Genomic DNA, 24,119 nt, shown 5'->3' on the forward strand with positions numbered 1-24,119 from the left:
TGCACTCCAGAACTTGCTATAAAGATTCAATGATGTTTGAATCTTGTGGTTTGGGGAGAACACGAAAGCAGCTTGAAGTTATACTAGCAAAGTAAACCCCTCCTGAATCATATGAGCAGTATGCTGGAGTTGTGATGGAAAATTAATCATCCGTGTCCACCAAAACCGTGTCCACCACAAGTGTACCTGTATGTAGCAGAAAGGGCAATAAATAAACTTCAGTTATTTCTACCTTACACACCCCCATATGTGGTGGAACTTGACAGTGCACAATTGAGTGCACAAGGATGTATACTATTTTCTTATTATTATTAGTGTTGTGATTCCCTGCACTTATATCTGTACTAAACTGAATGGGACTGAATAGCGAGTGTGTATGGAGGACTGTTGGGAGTGTCTCATTATGTTTTATAGCAAGGTGCACGAGTATGACCTTTAAACTCTGAGCCGTCAGGTGATCAATGTTGGGGGGTGCAGTGGTATTCAAAGGTTAATACACACACGGTACACACACGGTGAAGAACAAGAAGAAGTCAAGAAATCAATGAGTGAAAAAGAAAAGAAAAAGGTTATGGCGCACCATCAACCAACCTGTTCAGGTGAGTGCGTACACACACACACACACACACACACACACATACAGACATGAACAATGGGAGAGGCCTGGAATTTTACAAAGAAGAGGGTTCGGCACTGAGAAACAGAGAGAGAATGGGAGGAGGTGAACAACCTGACAGATAGATACAGTGACTCATGACCCAGGAGGAGCGCAACAACAGCACAACATCTAAAGCTACAGGTACAATTACAGACGGACACAAAACAGGTACAGCTTCCCTCCAGAGTTTTGGACTTTATCGTGAAGGACTAATCTGCTGTAACATAAGGTAATAACCACCTGAGAGAGTGTGTGCTAATAACATTGATTTAAAGGAGAATGTGAGTGTTAGTGTAATGTAGTGTGTGTGTGTGTGTGTGTGTGTGTGTGTGTGTGTGTGTGTAATAAGCTTGGTAATGTAACTGTGAGTGTGTGCATGGTAAGGTCTTAAACAACTAGCAGGGCCTGGTGAAAAGTTGGTGTTTAAATTAGTGAATAACCAGAACAATTATGTACATTTCTTTACCCTTATTGTTGCGTTCTGTTGTTTCATGTTTATTTTTATTAATTTTTATTTAATCGAAAGCAACATTTTGGTGTCTGGTCGTGTAGACCTGGTGTATCAGACTGAGTATCGTGTTGGCTCTGATGCACCAGAACAAAAACCCTGTAGGTCGCTCTAGAGAAGAGCTTCTGCTAAACGCTAAAAATATAAATGTAAATCATGGTGCAGAACAAACAGCATAAATGATTGATTTGCCTGTTACATACAAAATAAATAGCTGGTAAAAACACAACCAATAAGCCAGTCAAACTTCACCCAATGGAACTGGGATTTGAGTTCAAATTCAAAATTCTCTATTAAAATGGGGAGGAGAAATGCATAAAAATGCATTAAAAAGACGCAGGATTGTAACTGTTTAGTAGTTCTTCAGGTTGCTTCTCTAGGAAAGTGGCGTCCAGTCTTAACCACAAAGAACTGATGTGGCTGCACAAGCTTCTCAACAGATCAATGATCTGAAGGCCAAGACCTCCTGAAAATATTCATCATCTCTACAGCAAGGTGTCTCAGAGAACAGAGAATCAGTGTTTATTGATCCATACCAGCAAGTCTGAGAACATCAGTCCACATTGTTTTCGGTTGAAATGAAAAGCGTGTAGCTTTCCCGATAAACGTCCATGTGCACTATCATTCATCCCCAGCCTCAGTACCTGGTGGAACCTCATTTTACCTTGATAACCTTTAATAAGCAGTTTCAGTAAGTGCTAACAAGCTTCTGATGCCTCTCTTGTGGATTCTTCCCCCAAAATCCTCCAGCTCATTGAGGTTTAGTGGTTTTTGTGCTACAATTGCTTTCCATAAATCTCATTGAAGATTTTCTGTGGGATTTAAATCTGGAGACTGGGATGATTCCCTCCACGATGTTCCTGGCCTGAATCATAAACCAAGCTTTGATTGACTTGGAAGTGTGTTTGGGATCATCGTTCTGCTGGAAAGTTTAATTGCTACCAAGTTTCAGTTTCACCACAGAGGGCAGAACGTTCATCTCAAAACACCCTGGTATTTATGTGAATCCATGATGTCAGTCACATGATCAAGATTGCCAGTTTCTGCGCTGAAAAACATCCCAATATCACCACTGAACCCCTCCATGCTTGGTCGTCAGAATTGTATTCTTCTGATCACAAGTCTCGTCTTTCTTATGCCAGACAAAACGCTGATCCATGTGACCAAACAGTTCCAGTTTTGATTTGTCACTTCATTGAACTGTGTCCCAGAATTCCCCCTTTCTGGTGTATTACAGTCGACAAGAGTGGTGTGTGTGTGTGTGTTGAGGTCCGGCCAAGAAATCCTTGGTTATTAAGTGCTGGTTTTATGGTGCCTCAGACACATTCGTCCCAGCCTTCATCAGGTCGTCCTGTAATCTTTTGCAGTAACACACCTGAAGCAGAGGCTGGTTATTACGTCCCAGTGGGTTCATCATGTTGTAACCCAAGTTTAGGTCCTACAGACTAGCAGTAGGGTGTAAGATCAGTAATATTCTGTAGGGGTTGAATAATTGTGATGTGGCAGTATTAACAAAATATTCTGCTACTGAAAACTACTACAGTATTTAAATTCTTTCTTCATTTGCTGCGTCCTTTAACTGATCAGACTTAATGAAAGAAAGATCAAACTAATTAAAGTGCACTGCAATACTTTACAAAACATTAAATACATTAAAACATTTTTTCTCTTTAATATTATACTTATTTATTTAATTTATTTATATTCAGTAAGCTTTCCTTTCTGGGCAAACTTGTGACAGATCCAAACCTATCCCAGAAACTCTGGGCACAGGACAGGAATACGCCCAGAACAAAGTGCCAATACCGTTTCTGTTATTGGAATGATTGATATTGTTGTTTATTTATTGTTCCTCCAGTAACAGGAGGTTCGCAGGCAGGTTACTAAGACGGGGCACGTGGTTTTAACAAAGAAAAATTTAAATGTGTCATTGTTGGTAACTTGGTGTGGTAAAAGCAGAAGAAAGCGCTCTGGGTGTGCAGGTTAAAAATAAAATAATGGTCTCACACCTTGTTGTTTTGTTTCCTGTAATCGTACTGCCTACACCGTTTCACCTTCGACATAACACAAGAAAATATATCTGAAATAGATTATCATTTTAATGTTTTATATAACTCCTGATAGCTTTTAAAAAGCTCCATTAAGTAAACATAAAATAACACATTATAATGTTTTTATTCTATTTATTCGTAATTTATTTTTATTTATTTATATTTATTTTTTGTAAACAATAAACTGCAATAATATGTTAATTTCAATATTATGATAGGCTAACTTTAGAAGTATTTTACCCTTATAACACAATTTGGTCTAACATTGTAAAGATTAACTTCAAATTTACTTTATTTTAATATTATTAGTTTTATTTTCAGATTTAAGTTGGTTTGTGCAGTTAAAAAGTTAGATTTATGTAAATATGAGCGGTTATAAAGATGATAAAATTAGTTTTATGCTAATATTAGTGGTTATATAAAGAAGATTAAATCTGTTGTAGTTGTTATAAACATAATTAAACATTTAAAACAGTTTCATGTTAATGTGAATCTGCTCCATTATAAAAGCACTGACAGAAACTTGTGCCTGAGAGGAGGAAAGAGGTGGGAAAGTTAGAGGCGCAGAAACACCTTCTGAACTGGGCACCAGTTTACCACACTCCCATTTACCTGCTCAGTTCTGTTCACACCTAGTGTGTAAGGAATCTGGAGTTCTCAAGGTCCACCAGGCCACCCGAGGAGGATGGAGGTCCCTCCTGAGTCTGGTTCCTCTTAAGGTTTCTTCCTGTAATTTTAAGGGAGTTTTAACTCTCCAATGTCGCCCTCGGCTGCTCAACAGGGTTTTTTTGGTCTTTTGGTCCTGGATGCTGTAAAGCAAATTCTATTTCCTTCGGGATTAATAAAGTATCTGTCTATCTATCTATATTGTAAAAAGCGCTATACAAATATATTTGACTTGTCTTAAGGAAACAAACACATGACATGAGGAGAACATGCCTAACCCCTCAAACAGAGACTGGAGGTAAGAATCAAACCCAGTTTCTCAGGACCCATGTTGTTGTGCTGTACCCACATTACAGCTACACTACAGTACTAGCCAACTTATTCTGTAGTGCATCATATACAAACATAAACTTTTGGCAATTTATGTAATAAAAAAAAAACATAATTAAATGGATATGAGGTGTTAAAGCAGCTGGAGAGTGGAATAAGTGCCAGGGTTACCCTGATGTACATAAACAGTAGTAAATGTTGTAAATAAGAGTTAGTAAGGTACAGTCTATGTATGGTAGTGATTTGTGATGTTTTATGCCAGTTAAGTCTGACCTGGTACAGCAGCAGAACAGTCATGCAGCAGAAGTGTTGGACTTTATTCTCACTGCTTGAATGTTTAGCTGCATTTAGCTCACATTCGCTCTTTATTTAAAGTAATGCGGGGATATGTAAGAATTATTCAGTTGACAAATTTTGTGAGGTCAGTGCCACCCACAAGCAGCCACGGCAGCAGCTTCCTACATGCCCACATGAGACGAACCGTGAGCGTAATCAGACACTGCTCTGCTGTCGGTGGGGACGATTGAGAATGCTTAATAAAATAATACAGCAGTTATAAATCTGCAGCAGTAAAGAACAGGAAGAGAGTCGTTCCTACACTGAGGTGTTATGGCTGAAGGGTTCAAAAGCACAGTGTGTGTGTTCATTTAAAACTTGGATCGGAATGGAGCTGCAGCAATGTGGTTTTGGTTTTGCACAGTTTCAGGGTTCTGGGTTGGATCCTCAGCTCTGATCAATGTTGGTGTTATCTGAGTTTTAGCGTATAATCATTGGCTAAGTAACGATGCTTGCAATGAGGTAATTACAAGTTGTGATTACAAGATTGTGAGACATCCATGCAATAGATCTAGAAAGTATTCACATCACAGCAGTGCTAGCAGCCAACCAGGCATCTACTGAGGCATGATTGGCTATGTCTGAGGGGTGGCTAAAGCCCTGCTATGGATTGGCACTCTGTACAGGACCCATCACCACCCTGACCAGGATAAAGCAGTTGATGAAAATGACTTTAACATCATTCTGGGTGATTAGGGGCAGAAAATGGTATTTTATTACATCCATTAGAAATCAAATCCACAAGTGAAGTGTAAAAAGTGAAGGGGTTCTGGATAAAACAGGCTTCTTCATGCACACCCACGTGTGTTTGAGTGTGTGTGGTGTAGTTGGTGTGTGTGTATGAGTTCATGTGGTTGTTTGTGTTGGTCCATGTGTGTGTGTATGGATGTAAGTGTGAACGTGTGTGTTAGTGCATGTATGGGTGTGAATACACGTGTGTATGTATGTGTGCACATGTCTGTGGCTACACGCTTCTTGTGTGTGTGTGTACTCGAGTGTGTGTGCGCGAGTGTGTGATTAATATCTACGTTTCTAATATATAACATTTTCTTTACATTACAGATGAAGCTTTGATCTCAGAGTCGCCGATGCCATCAGAGGGCATTGCCATGGCTTTGGCCCTGTTTCGGAGGCCCCCCAAATCCCCCAAATCCCCCCCAGCCACCTCGCCTCATCATAACCACGGTGACGACGACGATGATGATAATGAAGAACGGTTAACTCGAGATCCCATCAGACGAAACTCACGCTTTTATCGATCCATGAGGAAGAAGAATCGTGCCTCAGCCGAGCAGCAGGACGGTAAGAGTTCCTGTTCATCCCACCTCCCAACAACGAAAGCATGCAGAAGGTGGATTGGCTCTAAATTGCCCGTAAGTGTGATTGAGTTAGTGAGAGCTGCCCTGCGTCCCTGACTAGCATGAAGCGGCTCTGTTTACTGGAAGGTCAAGGGTTCAAGCCTCACCACCATCTATCTGCTCCTGTTGGGCCCCTGATCAAGGCCCTTGACCCTGAGTTGTTTAGAATTTAGCAAAACATTTTAGCAGGAAATGGTTCATATTTAGGTTTCAGGTCCTACTTGTACTTAAACGTGTATACTTTGAAGCTTTGTGGTTTATGCTTTTATTTTATGATGCTTGGATTGTACAGGTAGTTTAACTGTAGGAGTCTATAATACCCCAAACTGCTCCTCACATTGTACAGAAAGTTAAGAATAAACTTTTTATGAGTTTTTGCATATAACAAATAGAGAAACATTTCAACTGAGAGCTTTTTGGAGGTCAGATGAACTTTTGGCAGGGTAGCACACCAGCGCCGAGATTCTAAACTTCTCGGGTCTGAAACTCCACCGGTCGGCTGGGCACCATCTAGTGGGCATAATTGGCAGTGCCGGCAGGGAGGGATGACCGGACTATGTGGGCGGGGTCTTCAAAATGCTGTGTAAGGACCCTGATTGATGGATAGAGGCGCCTGTGCAGAGTGCATGGGTGGGAAAGGGCTCTGTCAAGGGCTGTGTGTGGGTCGGAGGAATCCCCAGCAGTGGAAGACAGATTGACTACACTGAATTGGGAGAAAAATGCATAAAATATATATTCAGGCACAGAACCATGCAGGGTGGTCCTAATGTTTTGGCTCATCTGGTATATTCGTCAAATTTTATTCACATCCCTGCACTGTTTTGCAACAAAACTTCCTGGTGTAGAACAAAAATTTCTATCAAATACTCTCTCAGGGTTGAATTTTTGTTCTGGGTTGAATTTTTACACCTGCTTTGATTTAATTCACGTCTGATGGTCTCTGATGGTCGTGGTTTATTCTGTACTGTAAAATATCTTTAAGATCAGAAATCCGTCAGTCGTCTTGTTGGATAATTAAAGACAAACACACTCTCGTGTAGCTGAAGTGTCATTTCTCCGCTCCACAAATCAAAACAATCCAAACCAGACAGGCCAGTTTAATTGTTTAGATGCGTGAGGCGTGTTAGCGAGTGTTATTGCTAATGTCAGACTTTTCAAGGGGTTTAAAATGTCACACCCAGTTTTATTTAACACAGACTGTTTCAGGAGGAAACACACACACACACACACACACACACACAGACACACAGAACCTGCCTGTACATACATTATTACACCAGTGCAAATCTCCCCTTCATCTTTACACACTTACTAATTACAAAAAAAGAACTGACCTCTCAAAGTCAGTAACCCGTGTGTGTTTGCTGAGCGGTTCATTTGGCCTCCTCAACTGGGAAGATTAGAGCGGCGTCCACTTTAATCACTCTGAGCAAAGTCTGAAGAACACGGTGTAGGACGTTCAGACTTTGATCAGCACTCAAACCAACCGACTTCAGGAGGCTTAATAAAACACAGTAAAAAACATGTTTCCTTCTCGTTAACGTTAATCATCGATTAGATTAAAAAAAAAATCCCCTACAGACTATTCCAAATTACACTAGAGCACCAAAAGTTCCCTCCACCTCCTTGCTGCTATAACAGCCTCCACACAGGAGTGTGAGTGTAGGAATTTGCCCATCTTAGATCAGAAGACCTGGCTAGCAGTAGACGTTCAGGAAGTCCGCAGGTCGGTACCCTAAACCCGGCCCAGTACTCAGGCCCAGGTCCAAAAAAAGTGTCACATTCAGTCCCGTCTGACTTTGTGCTTTGTTTTGTTCACAGGTCCGGTTCTCTCACCCAGAGCACCGCGGGATTCCAGCAGAACCAGAGCTGCTCTGAGACCTCCATCCTCACCCGCATATCAGTAAGAGCTTAGGTACCGCCCCCTGCTGAAACCAGAGCGCATTTACACACACACACACACACACATACACACACACATACACACACATACAGTGTATCACAAAAGTGAGTACACCCCTCACATTTCTGCAGATATTTAAGTATATCTTTTCATGGGACAACACTGACAAAATGACACTTTGACACAATGAAAAGTAGTCTGTGTGCAGCTTATATAACAGTGTAAATTTATTCTTCCCTCAAAATAACTCAATATACAGCCATTAATGTCTAAACCACCGGCAACAAAAGTGAGTACACCCCTAAGAGACTACACCCCTAAATGTCCAAATTGAGCACTGCTTGTCATTTTCCCTCCAAAATGTCATGTGATTTGTTAGTGTTACTAGGTCTCAGGTGTGCATAGGGAGCAGGTGTGTTCAATTTAGTAGTACAGCTCTCACACTCTCTCATACTGGTCACTGAAAGTTCCAACATGGCACCTCATGGCAAAGAACTCTCTGAGGATCTTAAAAGACGAATTGTTGCGCTACATGAAGATGGCCAAGGCTACAAGAAGATTGCCAACACCCTGAAACTGAGCTGCAGCACAGTGGCCAAGATCATCCAGCGTTTTAAAAGAGCAGGGTCCACTCAGAACAGACCTCGCGTTGGTCGTCCAAAGAAGCTGAGTGCACGTGCTCAGCGTCACATCCAACTGCTGTCTTTGAAAGATAGGCGCAGGAGTGCTGTCAGCATTGCTGCAGAGATTGAAAAGGTGGGGGGTCAGCCTGTCAGTGCTCAGACCATACGCCGCACACTACATCAAATTGGTCTGCATGGCTGTCACCCCAGAAGGAAGCCTCTTCTGAAGTCTCTACACAAGAAAGCCCGCAAACAGTTTGCTGAAGACATAACAACAAAGGACATGGATTACTGGAACCATGTCCTATGGTCTGATGAGACCAAGATTAATTTGTTTGGTTCAGATGGTCTCAAGCATGTGTGGCGGCAATCAGGTGAGGAGTACAAAGATAAGTGTGTCATGCCTACAGTCAAGCATGGTGGTGGGAATGCCATGGTCTGGGGCTGCATGGGTGCAGCAGGTGTTGGGGAGTTACATTTCATTGAGGGACACATGAACTCCAATATGTACTGTGAAATACTGAAGCAGAGCATGATCCCCTCCCTCCGGAAACTGGGTCGCAGGGCAGTGTTCCAGCATGATAATGACCCCAAACACACCTCTAAGACGACCACTGCTTTATTGAAGAGGCTGAGGGTAAAGGTGATGGACTGGCCAAGCATGTCTCCAGACCTAAACCCAATAGAACATCTTTGGGGCATCCTCAAGCGGAAGGTGGAGGAGCGCAAAGTCTCGAATATCCGCCAGCTCCGTGATGTCGTCATGGAGGAGTGGAAAAGCATTCCAGTGGCAACCTGTGAAGCTCTGGTAAACTCCATGCCCAGGAGAGTTAAGGCAGTTCTGGGAAATAATGGTGGCCACACAAAATATTGACACTTCAGGAACTTTCACTTAGGGGTGTACTCACTTTTGTTGCTGGTGGTTTAGACATTAATGGCTGTATATTGAGTTATTTTGAGGGAAGAATAAATTTACACTGTTATATAAGCTGCACACAGACTACTTTTCATTGTGTCAAAGTGTCATTTTGTCAGTGTTGTCCCATGAAAAGATATACTTAAATATCTGCAGAAATGTGAGGGGTGTACTCACTTTTGTGATACACTGTACACACACACATGCGCCCTCGCATATCTCAGCCCAAAGTACACACTGGTGGAAATGGATCTGAGTTACTCTGACTTTCTTCAACTTGTTTCATTTTAGTGTGTGTTTGTGTGTGTGTGTGTGTGTGTGTGTGTGTGCTTCTGTTCTCTGTTTAGCGCATTATCACCTCACCGTAATGGACCGCCGTCGCCAAGCAACAGGACCACCACGGAAGGCGGAGCCTCCTCTCAGTCACCAGCAGGAGATTGGCGGCTCAGAGGAGAACAGGAGAAGCCGAGCACGCACAGCCGAGTGTGCAACATGCAGGACCACGACACACAAACACACACACAAGTACACACACAACAAACGGCCAGCTCGCACAACCACAGGTAAGAGCTACACCTTCTGTGTGTTACTTTATACTGTAGTTTATATAGTGTTAGTGTGTGTGTAATTACACACACACACACACACACACACAGCGTAACTTCTTGACTGCTTTTCAGGATGGTGACGAGTAGAGAGACAGAGCCTGAAAACATAAACCACAGTTTAAGCATCTTAAAACACATACGTAAGTGAACACACACACACACACACACACACACAGAGCATGCGTGTCCACCATCTGTTCATGAATGTAATTCATTCAACCTATTGAGTTTTTTTTATTTATTGGTTAATAAATGTCAATATGAGCCACAACAAAACTGATTTATATATTAAATAAAATATTAGAAAGTTGATGATTATTGTGTAGAATTGTATTTACAGTGGTAGCTAGATTATGTAACGTCTGTAGACTTGAGGAGCACTTGATTGAGCCGTGGTAAAAGTCGTAAAAATACAGGGCTGGTAATCAGAAGCTCAGAGGTTTAAATACCTCAGGCAACAGGATTTCACTATTGGACCCTTGAGCAAGAATCTCAGCTTTCAGTTGCCTGAGTTAAAGCTGCATTGAATAAAAGGTGGTACAACTGTTCCTGATTCCTGAGTTGTAGGAATTACTTACAAAGTACAGATAATTTAGGGATGTAAGACTAGAGAACGTTTCTACCAGTCTTTAGTTTGATGTTTAACCCAGTCACAGGTGTGTGTGTGTGTGTGTGTGTGTGTGCAGGGTAGAGGTGTTTGGGTTGTACACTGGGAGGTTCTCAATGTGAGTAAACAAAACAGTTTGGCCGCACAGATCGGAAATAAGGCTGGGTAAGGGCTGGGCTGGTGGTGGAGGTGCGGTTTTGATGCTGTGAAGTCCGCTCTAGGGTTGAGTGTGGTTCACCTATGAACATTAAGAACATCAGATACATCTCCTAAGTGTACAACGATGAAACCCTGAACCTCAGGTGGTTTTTCTCTGCCATGCTGAACTCACTGTGGTGGAGCCATTATTAGAACGTTTAGGATTTTATGACGTGTTGAGGTGTAACTAAAATGAAAAGACCTGAACAGATGAGTCCGGCTCAGCAGGACCTGTGATGATCCTGCATGTGATTACAGCTCATAATGATGACGCCTATTAAAGACAGATCTGTCGATAATAAACATTTGAAGGGCAGAAGGTTTTACCACCTTTGGAATGTGATATTTTGAGTGTGTTTTATTTAAAGCAGTGTAATGTGGACACACACCGAGCCAGTGAAGCACACACGGATGCAGATGAAGCTTTTAGGACACACTGTAGGTACCAAAATTATGTAGACTCCCCTCCTGATTGTTGATTTCAGGTGTATTTGTTAGACCCGTTGCTAACAGGTGTGTAAAAGTATAAACACCAGCCTGTGATTTGTGATTTCACAAAAGCTCTTTTGTCTGAACGGGCTTAACAGGCTCACCGTTTGGGTGTCCACATACTTTTGGCGATATAGCTTACATTCCATTCAGGGAAATACCAAAAACACTTTGATGGCTCAGCTCAGATGTATAATAAAAGCACCACACCCTGGAACAGGCTGTCTAAAGGTACCACGCTTACTCATTAATTCACTGACTCGCACCTAGTCCGAGTGGCCAATCCACCTTCTGCATGTTTTAAGAGGTGAGAATCAAACCCCAGAGCTGTGCGGCACCCACACTATCTGCTGTGCCACCCTGCCCCCCTGCTAGGATGCTGATATAGTTAAATAGTTCCAGTATAATTGATTCATGCAGCATCATTCCAGCTCTGCTGCATTATAATAATAATAATATAAATATTTATTTATGATAATTACACCTTTCCTTTCAGTAACCAATTCATCCTGGTCAAGGGCGCAGTAGGTCTGAAGCCTAAACAAATAAAGTCCTTAATACAGCTGTATGTTCATCTTAGAAAAATTGAAATGAAAAATGTGAGCATCAGAAGTGTGTGAGTGGAATAAATGTGGCTTCTGTGTCCCACTTGCTTATGTAATCACACCCACCTGAAGGACGTTATGCAACCATCTCACTGTACACACTGTGTTTCAGAGACCACACACACACACACACACACACACACACATTCGCTGCTATCCCACGCAGTGTTAATGCGAGTGTGTGTGTGTGTGTGTGTTCTGTTACTGTGTGCTGGCAGTGTGGGTGTGAGGTCATGAATTCTTCCACTCACTCACTGTGCAGAACATCAGATCCTCCATCGTTCCTCCAACCACCTCAGAGGCGCTCAGGCATCTCAGCGCTCGGTACAGAAGGTCCTGAACCTCCACCAGAGTGTGTTAGTGCTTCTACTGAACAACAAGCATCAGTCCTCCTCTAAACTCAGTCCTCTTCTAAACTCAGTCCTCCTCTAAACTCAGTCCTCTTCTAAACTCAGTCCTCCTCTAAACTCAGTCCTCCTCTAAACTCAGTCCTGCTCTAAACTCTAAACTCAGTCCTCCTCTAAACTCAGTCCTTCTCTTAGTCAGCCAATTTAGATTTACATTACTGAAATGATCAGCCAAGTTTATTTTGGTGTGATGAAAGGATCAGCCATTTTTTTATTTGGTTTACAGATGATCAGCCAGTTTTATTTAGGTGTGATGAAATGAAGAGCCAGTTTTATTTAGGTGTGATGAAATGAAGAGCCAGTTTTATTTAGGTGTGATGAAATGATCAGCCGTTCTCCATCTGTGGCTGCAGCGTTCCTGTATCAGGAGTATCGCGACTCTTCAGAGCAACAGGAGATCGAACAGCGTCGCCAGCGTGATGCGCATCCCGGTAAAGACCCGGAAGCTCCGTCACGAGACCCGTCAGGCCCGGAGGTGTCGGCGGGGTCTGGGGTCGCGGCCCCTGCGCTGCAGCTTCAGCTGCGTAACTCGTCTCAGTCTCTGAGTTTATGGCAGAACCTGGAGGTCGTGGAGAACAGCGGCATTCTGCACAAACTCCCACAACGAGAGATCATACTGCAGGAGGTACACACACACACACACACACACACACACTTACACACACTTACACACACTCACACTCACTCACACTCACACACACACACACACTCAACTCAACTCAAAAGAAGCTTTATTGGCATGACAAATAAGGACATTCGTATTGCCAAAGCAAGTTACAGGGAAATATAAACAATAAAAATAAGAAAGAACAAAAATATACAGAACAGTTACATGTGCAAAAAATATAGAATAGAATAAAATATTAATAAAAACAGTGCAAAATAATAACAATAAAAATTATAATATTTACAATAATGAGGTAGTAAAACAATCAGTTTGTGCTGTGTGTGTGTGTGTGTGTGTGTGTGTGTGTGTGTGTGTGTGTGTATGAGACATGGTCACCCACTGTCCCTCACCTGGTGGCAGGTGTAAGTATAGAGTGCTGCTAGTGTGCAGCTCTCTCTGTGCTCCCCCAGTTGGTGGGGCAGTTTGTCGGGGTCTGGGAGGGAGGTGAAGTTGGGGATGATGTTATTAAATTTAGGGAAGAATTGGGAGGGTGAGGAAGTGCAGCTCCGTCTCTACTGTACTGAGAGTGCAGTGCTGGCACAACCTCTCCTCCCGGGGCAGCCAGGACCGGGTGTGTCGCCCCGTCTCCACGGCCAGGTCATGTGCGCTCAGTCTGTACCTCGTCAGGGTGTTTCTTAATTTAGGGTCAGATACTGCGCTCAGATAATCTGCTACACTGTAGTGTCTGTTTAGGGCCAAATAACAAATAACAACAAATAATAAATAACTGCATTTTACTTTGAGTTTTAGTTTCAGTTTCCCAATAATTCAGATATTTAGTTCGGAGTCTTTGTGTAATTTGGTTTATTATAATTGGGTTTACAGATTTCTCCTGTTCCTGAGTCTTTATTGTGTTAGTGTGTGTTAGTGGTGTGTCTGCGTGTGTTAGTGGTGTATCTGTGTGTGTTAGTGGTGTGTCTGCGTGTGTTAGTGGTGTATCTGTGTGTGTTAGTGGTGTATGGGTGTAGTGACTCAGGACCAGTTGGATGAGGGGACTGGTATGTTTGCTCAGCTCGAGGGCTGGCAATACAGACAACAGTAAAATAAGTACATATTTATTATATATAAGCATTGTATTAATAAAACTATATCAATTATGTATGGTAAATAAAAGAATATACAGGTTTGTACGTTTTGATGATTATACAGCTTATTAAACAAAGGTGTAAGTCGCTTATTAAAGTTGTAAGCAGACCTGGCTTGATCTTTACTGGTATTGTGTATAACTCCTGCCACGAGAGGATTATTGAAAGTGGATCAGAGAGCAGCATAAAAGACGAGCTACAGCGTTTGTTTACCTAATATATTATTAGCACATATTAATTCTATTGAGGAACACATGAAGAGAAGGAAACCACAAATCCCAGAATCATCAGTGCAACCTCTGACTTCACTTTGTCTGAAATTGCTTATTCGCTCATAAGAAAGTCTTATTTGATGTTTCTTCTACAAGCTTTGCATTCCTGGATTTGGGCGGTTTATCCCATTCTTAATGTCAGATCCTCTCAGATTTTACAATGAGGTTAAAGTCTGGGCCTCTCAGTGACATTCAGAGACTTGTTCCAATATATTCCAGGGTTGTTTTGGCTGTATGCTTTGGGTCATGCTTGGGTATACTTTGTCATGTTGAATGATGAACTGTCGGTGAGTTTGTGTGCGCGCCGGTGAAGGTTTACTTTAAGGATGCTCATGCGGACTTAAGTTCTAGACGCATCTCAAGGACCTGACCACAATGTATAGTGCCAGATCAAATGAGAATGATCCAATTCGGGAACAAGAGATTTTAGCTTTTAATATTTAAGTATAGGGCGCTTAGGTGGTGCAGTGGTACATTACACAAATCCCCAGTGGTGCTATTGGCCGGTTAAGCATCTTTATACATGTTGAATTTGTTGTGAAGGAACACCAGCAGCCTGCACAGAGCCGTGAATCCAACCCCACTGAACACCTTTGGGATGAACTGGAATGCTGATTATGAAGCAGGCCTTCCTGTTCTGACCTCACTAGTCTTTATAAATGTGGGGCTGTAAAACAGCTCATGTCTTTGTAGTGCTTGGTATCGTATTGAATTGTGGATCAATAATATGGACTGAGGTCTGATGTTTCCTGTTCTCTCTCTGCAGGCCATGTTTGAGCTGGTGTCCTCAGAAGCTTCGTACTATAAAAGCCTGGAACTTCTGGAGACCCACTTTCTGCAGAACCAAGCGCTGGTCAGCAGACTCAGTCAATCGGACATGCACTTCCTGTTCTCCAACATCACTGATGTCATGAAGGCAAGCGAGAGGTGTGTCTGCACAAGAAAAATATATAATAATAATAATTAAAATAGCTGGTTTAATTAAGGTCATAAATGATAATTAAGGTTGATTATGTATCTGTTTTGTACCTGAAAGCTTATTATAATCACATTCATTATTCGCATGAAGCCATGCGTCTCTATAAACAACCACTGGCAGTGAACGGGTCACGACGCTGCCCTCGAGTGCCACCTTTAAAAAAAAAAAAGTGTTTTTTGACTTTACTAGGGTACTGTTATTATGAAGTGGACAATTCTAAGAGCAACAACAGCTTAGCCATGAAGTCGCACAATCTTACAGAGCAGGACCTCGATTCCTGAAGCATGAAACATCTAAATCTATCCGCTCTTGGTCACAGCACTTACTATCAAGTTCCAAACTCCCACTGGAAACAAGGTCAGCGCAAAAACTGCTAATCAGGAGCAATTTCTGAGAGCAGTGTCAGCTGAAATGGATTAAAGAGTGCTCCCACTGGACTCTGGAGCATGTCTGTGATGCTTTAGGCCACTCTGAGTCAGTAAAAGGAAATCCTAATAGCACAGCATGCACTGACATTATAGAGAATTAGGTTTTTAACTCCAGGGCAACAGTTTAGGGAATCTCCTTACCTGGTTTAGCATGGTAGTGCCCGCTCACATGAAGGAAACGGTTCAGTGCGCTTGGCACGGAGAGTCCTGATCTCAACACCATCCGGCAGCTTTGGAATGAATCGGAAGGCATGCCTCGAGCAGATCCTCACTGATGCTCTCATGGCTGAATAAATGAAATCCCTGCAGTCATGTTCCAAAGTGTAATGAAAAGCTTTCTCAGAGGAGTTGAGGCTGGTATGGCAGTAGTGAGACACTAAAGCCGTGTTAGGCGTAGCTGCAGCGTGTGTTTATTGTTTCTGTGTGTGCCGCTCAGCTTCCTGATGGATCTGGAGCACCGGATCGAGGAGTCCATCCTGATCTCTGACGTGTGTGATGTGGTTTATCATCACGCTGCCAACCACTTCCACGTCTTCATCAGCTACGTCATCAACCAGGTCTACCAGGAGAAGAACTACAGACGCATACTGTGAGTCATAGTGTGTGTGTGTGTGTGTGTGTGTGTGTGTGAGTATGAGAGATGCTCTGGATTCACAAAGTACAATAAATGTTTATTTTATTAAGTGTTTGATTTCTTTCATATTTTGTGTGTGTGTGTGTGTGTGTGTGTGTGTTAGACAGGAGAACACAGTGTTTCGGGAAACCATGGCTCATCTGGAAAACTTCCCCAAAGTCAGAGGCCTGTCCTTCACCTCTTTTTTGATCCTGCCCTTCCAGCGAATCACACGCCTCAAACTACTGGTGCAGGTACCTGTCAACCAATCGGATCAGTCTACACACAAACGCAGCTACCAATCAGCCAATCAGATATCTCTAAACACTGATACAGGTTTTACAGAGGATTAACAGTGCAAGTGCTTTTAATGAACACACGATACAGAAATCAGTGACATTAGCACCCGCGGCGCATTGTGGTTCATATTTGATTAAACTTAAGATGGTCCCTCTGATGGAATCACATTTAATATATAAAACAGGGCAGCTCGGTGGGTAGCACTAGCGCCTCACAGCAAGAAGGTCCTGGGTTTGATTCCCAGGTGGAGCAGTCCGGGTCCTTTCTATGTGGAGTTTGCATGTTCTCCCCGTGTGTGACGGATCAGCTTCTTCTGTAGACTCGTCGCCTTGTTTAAACGTTTTAAAGATTCAGATTCAGTTTTCCTCTTGTTCTCCTTTAATGCGTCCACATACTTTTGCTCCATTCATGTTTCCTTCAGTGAGGTGTAACTCTTCGTATCATGATGCTCCCACCACCGTACTTCACTGTGGGTTTGGTGTTCTTAGGATCATAAACAGAAAATGTATTATCATGCTTTCATGCATTACTTTTCAGTGATAGACACTCCTGGGGTGTTTTAATAATAGCGGTCAGGTGTGGGACTGAACTGAGGACATGAATGTGTGTGTGTGTGTGTGTGTGTGTGTGTGTGTGCTGCAGAACATTCTGAAGAAGGTGGAGGAGAACTCGGAGAGGGAGAAGAACGCTATAAAGGCTCATAAGGAGCTGGAGAAGGTAAGTATGCATGTGGTTCTGGGTGTGTTCCTGGGCGTGGTGCCCCCCCCCTCCCCTTTCATTTGTACGGCTGGCACACCTTTACCTGTGTTACTGTGGCATAAGTGGTATATCTGGTAGTTACCGTGGCAACAGTGGAAATTAGCATAATGTGTTCCAGTTTAGTGTCAGAGTTCAGCTGCAGTGCTGGTTTGATTTGAATGTCGTCGTAGTTCTGGATTTGGAAGCTTAGTGGGTAATGTAACAGACTAGTGATCAGAAAGTTGCTGGTTTAAGCCCGATCACTACCAGGTTGCCAGTCCTGGGCTCCTGGTTAAGTCATGTAGAGTATTTGTTTGTTTAGTTTTGTGATTCACTGTTTGTTTGCTCTCAGTCTATTTGTCTGAATTCTCCTCTGCCACTTGCGTAACCCCCTTCCTGCTCTCAGAGAGACGTGTGCCCCCTCCGACATGTGCAGCCGCTGGCGCTTCTCTTCACCATCTGGTGGTGGATTCCCATACAGAGCCATATCATGTACAGAGAGTGAATCCCTTCCCCACTTGTGTTGGTACCTTGTTTTTAAGGTTGTCCGCTCCTTAAGATTGCATATCAGACATGATTAAGTGTGTCTGTAGGTGGCCCAGTCAGGTCGTTAGCACCGCTGAGATTAGACCACTGTGCCAAGTGAACCCGCATCCCCCAGAACACAAGCGTGAGGACTGGAATGTGATGTGAGGCCTGAGTAATGGTGTGTGATCACTGTAATGATGTAATTGTATGTAATGACATGCTAAATACACTAACGATCATGACAGTTGAGGTTATTAACAGTGTTATTGAGCTACTGAAAGGTGTGTGAGCTCCAGTGTTCTGATCCTCGTTAGGATGGAACCTGAACCGATTTATACTTTATTGTCTGGTAGATGATTAATGTGGTGGCTCCACCCAGCACCCACTGTTGTTGTTTTATTGTTGTTTACCATTGATAACACTGTGTGTGTGTGTGTGTGTGTGTGTTTGATCAGATCGTTAGGGAGTGTAATGAAGGAGCGAGGAAGATGAGCCGCACCGAGGAGCTGATCAGCATCGAAAAAACTTTAGAATTCAAATCCAAGGTGAAAATAATTAAACATTTATTAACGTCCCCAACAAAAATGCACACAGTGGTGGGAGTCACCGCCCTCTGCACCGAACCATTTCAGATTATTTATCCAAACACAGAACACAAAGATCAGTCAGGAAAAAACACAAAACATTTTAAAATTATAGTTTTATTTGTTTATAGAGCAATAATTATCCGGCATGAAAAAGAAACAAGTAAAACACAGAGGCAGCTGGAAAGGGGGCACTTACTTTTTCCCACCACAGTACAGAATGTAGTACTGGTGTATAAAAAAGGACGTTTTTTAGAGTAAAAGTACAGAAGTACAGTTAGTAACCCTAATTCCCAAAAAGTTGGGACAGGGTGTGAAATAAAAAGCAGTTAGTATTAAGTTCTGTCAAAAACACTTTGTTGTTTTATTACATTGTTATTATCATGAATATTATTATTGTTGTTATTATTATTATTATTATTATCATGATTATTATTATTATTATTATTATTATCATGATAATTATTATTATTATTATCATGATTATTATTATTATCATGATTATTATTATCATTATTATTATCATGATTATTATTATTATCATGATTATTATTATTATCATTATTATTATTATTATTATTATTATCATTATTATTATTATTATTATTATCATGATTATTATTATTATTATTATTATTATTATCATGATTATTATTATTATTATTATTATCATGATTATTATTATTATCATGATTATTATTATTATCATTATTATTATTATTATTATTATTATTATTATTATCATTATTATTATTATTATTATTATTATTATTATCATTATTATTATCATTATTATTATTATTATTATTATCATTATTATTAATATTATTATCATTATTATTATTATTATTATTATTCATGCCTGTGCACCACACATTCGCACAAAGAGACAGTTCTGAACTGCAGGCAGGTTAGTCTAGCATCTAAAAGCACTCCCCGATTATGCCATGCTGATGAATTACTGCATACAGGTGGGTGGATTGGCATTGTCACATGTGCAGTGTACCCACACCCAGTATTACCTGATTATTTAGCAATAGGACTAAACGGACAGATCAGATCTGATCACTCTCCACAAATCAGATTAGATAAAGCAAAATGATTTGCCCTGCAGTGTGCACAAAGTAAATGAACCCTGGCCTCTAATACCCATAATGCCCAGATGACGGTGCTGTGCCTGTGACCCTGTTTCATGATGCTTTGACCTTTTGTCCCCAGTCAGTGCCGGTGATCTCTCACTCCCGCTGGCTCCTAAAGAAAGGCGAGGTTCTGCAGATGTCGGGGCCGAAGAGCACCCGCACCATGCGCAATCGAAAAATGTACCACCCGCTCTACCTGTTCCTGTTCAACAACCTGCTGCTCATCACCAAGCGCAGCTCCAGGTCAGTCAGCGCGGAGTCGTTCACGTTCATCTGAGTGGGTCGCAAGATGGAAAAATGGGCTGCTGAGAAAAATAATAGTAATTAAATAAACATGCATGCGAGCACCCCCTTGTGGAGACTTTATGTTACATTTTGTAAACCACAGTGGGACCAGATTGTGCAGAGAGAGTGAGGTGTGTTGTTTGTGTTGCCTGTGTATGCACTACATTCATAAACCACATACCTTAGATTGGGGGGGGGGGGGGGGGGGGGCACCATGCATTCACACACAGGGGCTATTCAGGACAGAGCTTAGGATCGAACTCTGCTCCCTGTAGCTGTGCAGCACCAACACCAACAACAAACTGCAGCCTCAAACCATTTAATTGTTTATATTAATGAAGAATGTGGATGTTCAGCTCTATCAGGACTGAAACACCTCAGCGTGAGACGCCTGTTATTAACTCTCTGTGTGTGTGTGTGTGTGTGTGAGGACAGTGGGGAGAAGTTTCAGGTGTTGGACTCGTGCACTCGCTCCATGCTGAGGACGGAGGACATGGAGGATCAGGGTCAGATGTTAGCCTGTGTGTTCATACTCAGACTGCTGGAGAACCAGGAGGATCGACCCATCACCTACACGCTGAAGGCCAACAGCATGTGAGAGGCTCCCTCACCACACACACACACACACACACACACACTAACTCTGCTGGCCGGTCAGTTACTCTGCACATAGACGGTGAATAACAGGGAGCAGTACAGGAGAGGGGGTGTGTGTTAGGTTACAGCCTTCATAGGTCGGGGTCTGCGTCAGTAAGGGAGATACAATTTGGGAACTGGATATGACATAATTTGGAGAGAAAATGCATAAATAGAGTCAAAATAAATAAGGTGAAATTTAACGTGTGAAAAATTTGAGCTTTTACACAACCTTTGCATTTTCTACATAGAGTTTAGCAGCTTAGAGATTCCTCATGTTGCCAGCTAGCATAGAGCAGAGTTCCCCACAGTTTCAGTCCTGAAACCTCTTGTATAGCAGAGGAAAAACACTGAACTATAGGTGCAGGGTTTGATAAGACAGCAGACGGCTTATATTATATCCATTATAAATATATGTACGTATGTAATCCTATTGCTGACTGTGTGTGTGTGTGTGTGTGTGTGTGTGTGTGTGTGCAGGAGTGAGAAGCTGCGCTGGATGTGTGCTCTTACTCCAAACCGCAGAACCAGGTTCCTCTCGACCAGCGCCCACATGCCAGGTACCAACCGCAGTCCTGTACCCCTAATACACACACACACACACACACACACACACACAGGTAGCTTTTATTATTTAAATGACCTGTGTGTGTGTGTGTGTTAGACTCTCCTCAGGTGCAGTGTATCCAGTCGTACTCGGCTCAGGAACCTGATGAGCTCTCCGTGGAGATGGCCGACATCCTTCTCATGCTGGAAAGAACCGACGATGGTGAGCACACACACTCCTCACACTACGTGTCCTAATGTACATGAACACACTCATTAATATGGAGCTCATTCTCATTTAGCATCTATAACAGCCTCCACTCTTTTTAGGAAGTGTGAGCAGCATTGACTGTATTTTGTTACCCCACAGGGTGGATAATGGGCGAGCGCCTGCACGACGGCGAGCGCGGTTGGTTCCCGTGCCGCGTGGTGGAGGAGATCATGAGCGCCGAGGTCCGAGCGCAGAACATCAGAGAGTGCGAGAGGATCCAGCAGGTTCAGGGTGGAGCTGGGGCCTCCAGAGGGCGCCGCACTCACAAGAACACGTCCTTCACGCCCGCCTGGACCGACCAGTCAGGGCAGGACTACTGAGCTGAGCTCAAACGAACCCCGCTCGTTAAATCAGCCCGGATCATGTGACCAACGTTCGGACTCTGGGTCAAAAGTCACGTCTCGTCCACGCTCGCGTTGCATCACAGTGCTGTCCTCATTACGACCCCGCCCGCTTCCCCTGACGAATGTTGGTGTATTCGCCTCGGCACGCTGTCACACGGTGGCTGCTAGGGGGCGCTGCAGCTATTCTGGTTGTGTTTTATTACAGTATGTGTGAATGTTTTTGTATTTCAGTTTTTTTTTGTATTGCATTTCTATTTTCCTCCCAATCTAGTCGTACCCAGTTCCCCTAATTATATCCCAGCTGCAGACTCCCAAACATAGACTATCACACGCCCCGTCTAAAATCACTTCTATCCCCAAAATAGAGACGGGATTACGCACTACTATTCATAAAGCCAGAAGAGGCTGGTTGATAGCACAGCTGATATTTAAACTCACGTATTCAGCAGCTACGCTGGTGCACCATCACCAGGTCTCTGCAGTACTACCAGCCTGGCTGGGTGCCCCGTGTCTGTGCAGATGCGATTCATACTGTCCAGTTGAGGCGCTGGCATAAAGAAGTGGCAGAAGAATACAAAGAGAGCCGTGTGTTCGTCCAGACATGCTTAGCCTCTGTATGAATCCTCCGCCGGCTGGTACAAGTATCAGAGGAGGCATGTGCCATCCTGCTGCCCATTTTGGCCTGTAAATGCTTCGTACAACCAGCAGAGATCAGCAGTGAGCAGGAGAACTGAGTATATCAGACTTGGACAGTACGTTTCGTGTTGTCTGGGATGTTCCTCAGTAGAAGAAATGAAGCGAGTTTTACCCTGTTTATCTCTTTTTCAGGGCTGTTTGTTGTGAAGGGCCCTCTCTAAAGTAAACCCAGTTTATCCTGCTTCAGTTTGGAACGCCCCTACAGACAGACCCACTTTTCAGTGCCCTATATAGGGCTGATGAGTCTGAAATGTACAGCATCTCAGCTCCCCTCAGAAGATCAGGAGATGTGAACCCAGGCTTAGGTCGTCAGGGGTACTAGAGCGAGGGGAAGTGAACGAGGGTGCATGATAGTATTGGGACGCAGTGTTGTAAATCTTGTTATTTGAATCTGTACCCGCGTTATTGTGTTGGACAGCGTAACAGCATGACAACGCTGAGCCTCCCCCGGTCTCTGTGAGATGGACGGAAAACAAAAACACGGAGTGACGCAGACGTTCAGGTCACACCTCAGTGATGCTGTGTGGCTATTTTTTGCACCTTGTGGGAACCAGACGTGTGTGTGTGTGTGTGTGTGTGTGCGAGTGTGTGTTACAGGAAGCTGTCTGTTCTGCATTCACATGAGGAATGTCGTTTCAATTCTGCAGGTTTTGCACGTTCTGCAGGCTTAAAACACACACACACACACGCACATACACACACACACGCATGTGAACAAACACGCCTGTAATCTTACACAACTTGTTTTATAGTGAGTGCTTCCTCTAACAGAAAGCTCAGGAAAGTCCAGTGCTTTGTACAGTGTGTGTGTGTGTGTGTGTGTGCATGCATTCTTTGATTGTCGTTAAAAATTGGGACGGTATCTGAAGCGCTGATTTTCTGCTCCACACTTTATGAAACACAGGCGTGACGGTCGGTGTGATTTACAGTGTAACTGCTGTATTGTTGTTGTATTTTGTAAAAGATAATTTATTGTAAATGCAATATAAATGTTGAACTCAAAACACTTCTGTGATCTCTCACACACACACACACACACACACACACGTTCTGATTTATTATATTTGTTTATTTTGATAGGAATTAAAACCATTTCAAGAAAAAAAGATACAAAAAATTTGTAAAATCAATAATAATCATTAATGAAAGAGATAACATTAATAAAAACCAAACAGTCACACTTGGCTGTGGCTGTGCCTGAGGGAGGGCTGTTGGGGTTCGTTGGCACGGTGCGATTGTGACCTCAGCTGTCTGCTAAAAGTGCCTGCAGTAGCAGATCAGTCAACATTCCCATTCATCCTGAAGGTGTTAAATGAGGTTAAGATCAGGGATCTTGCTAAAACAGGTAGCAGTGGGTGTGACTAAAGCACCTGAACTCAATCAACTTTCAACAGAGATTAAAAGCTGAAAAATGTAGAGACGTGTCGTGGTGTTTTATTTTATTCAGGTTGAGAATCAGCCAATCAGATGTTCATCAGTTCTGTAAAGTAAAGGCTTAAAGGTTATCAGCTCTCATCCTAAACTGTTCAGTCCAGCACCGAACATCTACGTCTGCTCTCCAACATTATTCAGCACTGCTTAGTCCTGGGGGTTTGAACCAGATTATTATGGGGACTCATCAGTGAACTCTCAGTGCAGGTCCCAAGCCCTGATAAACAGGGGTGTTCAGGGCGTCTGGCATTAAAACTGTTCCACATCAAACATGCTGGTCCAATAAAAGAACGTAAGATGTGTTGTGGTTATTT

General features: G+C 42.8%; 1 protein-coding gene across 1 annotated transcript; it reads left to right on the forward strand.

Annotated features, from left to right (window-relative positions):
- The first annotated feature begins 807 nt into the window (after positions 1-807).
- Positions 808-23,378, forward strand: ngef (neuronal guanine nucleotide exchange factor). Its single transcript, XM_062987725.1, has 16 exons — positions 808-887; positions 5,612-5,851; positions 7,729-7,810; positions 9,697-9,912; positions 10,030-10,097; positions 12,617-12,888; positions 15,054-15,214; positions 16,131-16,283; positions 16,432-16,561; positions 17,250-17,324; positions 18,329-18,418; positions 19,676-19,839; positions 20,317-20,475; positions 20,998-21,077; positions 21,182-21,286; positions 21,434-23,378. Exons 2-16 carry the CDS (start codon positions 5,638-5,640, stop codon positions 21,652-21,654), a joined length of 2,190 nt encoding a protein of 729 aa, XP_062843795.1. The 5' UTR covers positions 808-887; positions 5,612-5,637; the 3' UTR covers positions 21,655-23,378.
- The last annotated feature ends 741 nt before the right edge of the window (positions 23,379-24,119 follow it).

The sequence above is a fragment of the Trichomycterus rosablanca genome, chromosome 25 (assembly GCF_030014385.1).
Source record: "Trichomycterus rosablanca isolate fTriRos1 chromosome 25, fTriRos1.hap1, whole genome shotgun sequence".
Classification (NCBI taxonomy): domain Eukaryota; kingdom Metazoa; phylum Chordata; class Actinopteri; order Siluriformes; family Trichomycteridae; genus Trichomycterus; species Trichomycterus rosablanca.

Bases quoted from the DNA above. Each gene is read 5' to 3' on its own strand.
- ngef (XM_062987725.1), top strand. From the start codon at position 5,638: ATGCCATCAGAGGGCATTGCCATGGCTTTGGCCCTGTTTCGGAGGCCC. The intron at 10,098-12,616 runs GTAAGTGAACAC...CTGTGGCTGCAG, and splicing joins AAGCATCTTAAAACACATAC to CGTTCCTGTATCAGGAGTAT. The intron at 21,287-21,433 runs GTGAGCACACAC...GTTACCCCACAG, and splicing joins GCTGGAAAGAACCGACGATG to GGTGGATAATGGGCGAGCGC.